This window comes from Raphanus sativus, unplaced genomic scaffold, assembly GCF_000801105.2.
Source record: "Raphanus sativus cultivar WK10039 unplaced genomic scaffold, ASM80110v3 Scaffold2225, whole genome shotgun sequence".
Classification (NCBI taxonomy): Eukaryota; Viridiplantae; Streptophyta; class Magnoliopsida; order Brassicales; family Brassicaceae; genus Raphanus; species Raphanus sativus.
The window spans coordinates 1-5,776 of record NW_026617534.1 but is presented as its reverse complement, the minus strand read 5'-3'; the positions used below and the strand labels follow the sequence as shown (position 1 = coordinate 5,776).

At 38.0% G+C, this 5,776-nt stretch overlaps 1 protein-coding gene across 1 annotated transcript; it reads left to right on the top strand.

Annotated features, from left to right (window-relative positions):
* Nucleotides 1-565: 565 nt before the first annotated feature.
* LOC130505380 (WAT1-related protein At4g30420-like) lies at nt 566-2,571 on the top strand. Its single transcript, XM_056999974.1, has 7 exons — nt 566-916; nt 1,008-1,076; nt 1,175-1,291; nt 1,379-1,619; nt 1,718-1,876; nt 1,957-2,108; nt 2,197-2,571. The coding sequence occupies exons 1-7, from the start codon at nt 738-740 to the stop codon at nt 2,384-2,386; spliced, it is 1,107 nt and encodes a 368-aa protein (XP_056855954.1). The 5' UTR covers nt 566-737; the 3' UTR covers nt 2,387-2,571.
* Nucleotides 2,572-5,776: the final 3,205 nt, after the last annotated feature.

Below are 5,776 nucleotides of genomic sequence, written 5' to 3'. Positions count from 1 at the left end.
ATTAAAAAAACTTAAATATTTAAACATATTTTGACTGAATTATCGTTTTAGATCGTTTGGTGACAATCCATATTGTTGTTGTTTACTTTTCGTTCAAAGTCATCATTCTTTTTATACAATAATATTTATTTTCATTTCTTTCGTTGTTGGTTATTGTATAAAATTTATAGGCTATACTTTTATTTTCATTCTTTTATATTGTTTTAAACTATATTAAATATGTAATAAAATTTTATTGAAGGGTCTCGGTTTTAAAATATGCCTTAGGTCTCTAGAAACCTTCACACGGCACTGGTTGGACGGCATATATTTGAGACGATAAAGATTGTATTTACACGTTATCGTAGTTCACATTCTGTATCCGTGAGAAGCAGACATTATTACTAGACATTTTAAATAAGTGCCTCCATTTGACACGAAATCAAACAAAACTATACTAGTATTTAAAAATTGACTCATTCGTCTACAACAATGAATATATAAAATAAATCCTCGTTGTTAGCGAGAGAATAAACAATTAAACTAGCAAAAAAAAATTTTTAAAACCACACGTGAATTTCATATAAATTTGAGAATAGTTTGTAAATGCTACAAAATTGTTAGCTAGCTGGGATTACCTTCATCAAAGTTAATATTACTATACACTACTACTATAAGAACGTACATAAACAAATAAAGAGGGGAGAGCCAGAGAGAGAAAAAGAGCAAGAGCGAAAGAAAGAGAAAAAAGATAGGAGATGGGGAATGTAGAGGATTACAAGCCGGTGATTGCCATGTTGGGACTGCAAATGTGTTATGCAGGAGTGACTCTTACCTCAGAAGCTACTTTGGTTAATGGATTAAGTCCTCGGGTTTTTATCCTATATAGGCAAGCCTTTGCAACCATTTTCATCTTCCCATTTATCCTCATCTCAAGGTACTTAAAGTCATATCCCTCTCTCTGAATATATGTAAATGAATTTGTGACTAGTTCTTGCTAATTCCTATATATGTGTGTGTTATTGTAGGGGAAGATCGAAGATATCTAATTTGGATCGAAGAAGCTTTTCTTTAATATTCATGGCCTCGCTTATAGGGTACGTGTATACGTACACATAAGAGATTGTTTGTGCTTTATTTCTTTAGACCCCTAAGTTGATGAATCTTGGACTATTTTTCCTTGTTGTTGTTGCAGCATTACCCTGTATCAAAATCTGTATTTTGAAGGTATTTACTTAGCTTCATCGTCAATGGGAAGTGCCATGGCCAACATGATCCCTGCATTCACCTTCGTAGTCTCATTTCTCGCCGGGTATATACATAATATTACATTTATGCATCTCTCTTTATATGAAAAATTGCCAAAATTCTGGTGTAACTAATTACCGCTGATCTTTAGATACGAAAAGGTGAATTTTCGAAATATCAGAGGCTTAGCGAAGATATTAGGGACGGTAACATGTGTAGTAGGAGCCGTCTCCATGGCTCTGATTCGTGGACCAAAGATTCTCAACGCGGAATTTTCTTTACCGATAGCGAAATCGTTACTAGGAGATAGTAAGGACCAGAACCTATGGCTGTTTGGTTGTTTATTGGTGTTCGTAAGCGCTCTTTGCTGGTCTTTTTCGCTCATTATTCAGGTAAACTTTTCATTAAACATGAACGATCATTACTTTTTTTTTTTGGTAACGTTTCTTGTTTTACAAGAAAGTTAAACTCTGTTTCAACAATACTCTAGGTTCCAATCTCGGCCTATTACCCAGACCACCTCTCATTATCAGCGTGGCTGTGTTTATTCAGCACGATACAATGTGCAATCATCACTTTCTTTCTCGAGAAAGACCCAAACGCTTGGATTCTCCATTCTTACTCCGAGTTAGCGACGTGTCTCTACGCTGTATGCACATAAATGACTCGGTTGAATTTTTGATTTTTTTAAGCAGACATAAACCCTAATTTTTAAAATATGATTGTTAGGGAGTTGTAACGTCAGCGCTTTCTACTACGGTCCAAGCTTGGGTAATATCTCAAAGAGGCCCTTTGTTCTCAGCAATGTTTAGCCCTCTCGCTACTGTCATTGTCACAATCTTGGCTTCTATATTACTTAAAGAAGAGATGTACACCGGAGGGTAAAATTTAAACTTTCCTTGATATAATAGTGTGCTGCAATTCATAAACATTATATTTATTATATCTGTTTTGATTCCTTTTTCTTAGTTTAATCGGAGGATTATTTGTGATCATGGGACTTTACATGGTGCTCTGGGGTAAAGCAAAAGATGTTGATGTCATGATAATTCAAGACCAGATAGACAATAATAAGAACTCAGAAGTGAAGATTCAAATTGAAGAGCCTTCAGACACAGAAAACTGTAACAAAGATCTGGAGAAACCCCTTCTGTCATAAAACAAATCAACAGAAGAATTCCAAACACAACAACAGTTAAAACGAATTCATGATCTCTTGCTTCTTCTGTTTCTTAAATTTTGAAATATATTTGTTGTAATAAACGTAAATTTAGTTATAAATAAATATCTAAGTCTAGCTTCAATAATAACAAACTTTAATGTGATCCATCTCGTCCTAGCAATAAGCATTGAATTAACTCGTGAGCACTATCCCAAGACCACCTCTAAGATCTACGTTTAATTTAACCTTGGAAAATATATAATTAAGGTGTAAAATGGTGCCAGCTTAATGTTCAAAAAAAAAAATGGTGCCAGCTGATAGAAACGTTAGAAGATGCCATAATATAATAATGGTGCCAACTTAGAACACCCTGCGTTGAAAAATAGAGACGCAGTTTATTTTGGGTGCTGGTTACTACTCTTCCTCTTTCCTCTGTATCACAATAGGGAAATTTTAAGGTTTTTGCACATCCATCAAGGAATTACATATTTTTATTCAATATTTCTAGTTTGTCTAAAAATATCGATAGCTACAGTTAATTTAACCAATAAAAATTCATACTGAAAAATACAAATGGTCAAAATATCAAATTATATTCTATTTTACATAGAAATTTAAGTATAGTTAGTTCACTAATTCATGATTTCAACTATATAATAAATTAGTATAATAATTTTTCGTTGCAAAAAATCACTTCTCAAATAATAGTATAGATTAATGTTTTCTAAACATAGTCTTATAGTAATCAAGCAATGTAATATTTGACTTTAAGATCAGGCTGAAATTCAAAATCCACTATACCAGATTAGATTAATAATAACTTTACACATTTTTTGTTTCAAGTTAATTAGGAGAAACACAAATTGGAATACAGGTTTCTTCCACGCATCTACCAAAAAACGCAAAACCATTAACAAATTTGCAATGATAGAGACGGAGGATGGAACTTCAGTCTACAAAGAAGAGGAAATAGCTGCAACAATAGAAGCTTACTATGCAAAGATGTTCACTTCCAATGCGTGTGATCCTCAGATGATGGCTGGAATCATAGAAGAAGCTATTACCCCCCGACTGTTAGAGGAACAGAATGAAGCACTGACAAAGCTCCCTTCGCCCCAAGAGATAAAAGAGACCCTCTTTTCCATCCACCCTAATAAGGCACCAGGACCAGATGGGTTTTCTGCTTGTTTCTTTCAAAAGAACTGGTCAGTAGTAGGCAACGACATAGTTAAAGAAGTTCAAGAATTCTTTACCTCCGGTGAAATGCGGAGAACCATCAATGAAACGCATGTTCGCTTAATCCCGAAAAGAAGAAGTGCAAAACGAGTCGCCGACTACAGGCCCATTGCCCTCTGCAATGTATACTACAAGCTGATCTCCAAGCTTTTGTCGAGACGCCTCCAACCCCACCTCCAAACGCTGATCTCAGAAACGCAGTCTGCTTTTTCTTCCTAAAAGAGCAATATCAGACAACGTTTTAATATACTCATGAAATTCTTCACTACCTAAAATCATCAAAAGCGGAGAAGCATTGCTATATGGCTATCAAATCTGACATGAGTAAAGCCTATGATAGGCTGGAGTGAGAATTCATTCGACTAGTCCTGAGGAAGATGAATTTCACCCTACCTAAATCCAATGGATCATGCAATGCATAGAGAAAGTCTCCTACACGTTTATCATAAATGGCGCTACAAGAGGTTTTGTCAAACCAGAAAGAGGTATAAGGCAGGGAGACCCCTTATCACCATACCTCTTTATCCTATGCAGTGAAACTCTGTCAGGTTTGTGTAAGATTGCGCAGAGACAAAGACTCCTCAAAGGCATCTCTATAGCAGCTAATGTCCCAGCTTGAACCACCTCCTATTTGCTGATGATACGATGTTTTCTGCAAGCAAACAAGAAGAATTCAGATGCACTCAAGACTCTACTGAACACCTATGAAACGATCTCAGGGCAACTCATTAATAAGCAGAAAATCATCCGTTTTCTTCGCAAAGAAAACACCAACACAGACCTGAGAGCTTGTTAAGTCAGTACTGGAGATTGATAAAGAAGGAGGAGTCGGGAACTACCTTGGGCTCCCAGAGCATTTTGGAAGGAAAAGAAGGACCTCTTTGCTTCTGTGGTTGACCGTATCAAGATGAGAGCCCAAAGCTGGTCCTCGAAATTCCTCTCTACTGCAGGCAAGACATTTATGTTAAAAAGCGTCCTAGCACCAATGCCTTCACACTCGATGTCATGCTTTAAGATGCCACAATCCCTCTGCTCTAACATCCAGTCGGCGTTGACACGCTTTTGGTGGGACGATGACCCTGAACAAAAAGGTCTCATGGATATCCTGGGACCGAATGGCTAAGCCAAAAAAGAAAAGAGGACTAGGATTTAAAGATATTACCTCCACAAACGATGCTCTCCTCGTAAAAATAGGCAGGCACATTATCAAGAACCCAACCTGCCTTCTTGCCAAAGTGTTGCTAGGAAAGTACTGCCACTCGGAAGACTTCCTGCTATGCTCAGCACCAAAGAGCGCCTCTCATGGATGGAAGAGTGTATTGATAGGCAGAGACCTCCTACTCAAGCAACTTGGCTGGTTGGCTTTCAGGAACCTCAATCAACATCTGAAGGATCCCTGGCTAGCCCACAATGAGCAGACCTATCGGCCCAGCGCCATAAAGCTTCCTCTATACCAGAGTCTCCGACCTATTCCTGCCAAATTCAACGGAGTGGGACCTGGAGAAATTAGAACTCATCCTTCCTTTCCACAAAGAACAAGTCTTAAGGATCAAACCAAGTAAATGGGAGTACCTGATGAACTAGTCTGGTTGAAAAACACATCAGGTGAGTATTCCACGCGATCAGGCTACTTAACGCTGATAGAGGAAAAGGAGAACTCTACACCAGTAAACCAAGCTCCACCTTGTGACTGGATGGCTAACGTTTGGAATATCAAGACATCAGAAAAGATAAAACTATTCATATGGAAATCCCTACAGAAGGCATTACCTGTAGGAGAACAGTTTTGCGATTCGAAACATCCCAATCTCCCCTCTGCAAGAGATGCAACGCGGAAGAGTTTATCCTGCATCTCCTCTGCACGTGCCCATATGCTAGAAGAGTCCTGGGAACTAGCTCCCCTTTCAACTGCCATCAACATTGACGCTATCAAAGATTATCAAACAGGTTGGGAGCAGGTAAAAAAGGATTCACTCTTTACCTCCATCGGTATGAAGCAGGAACTCTAGCAGCGTGGATGTGGTGGAGTCTCTGGATATCCAGAAATCAATTGGGGTTCCAGAATAAAGAGTTTACTCCGGAGGAAACAATAGCAAAAGCAATTGTGGATGCCCGTGGAATGGAAACTGGCTCAGCCCTCACCGTCGCCCC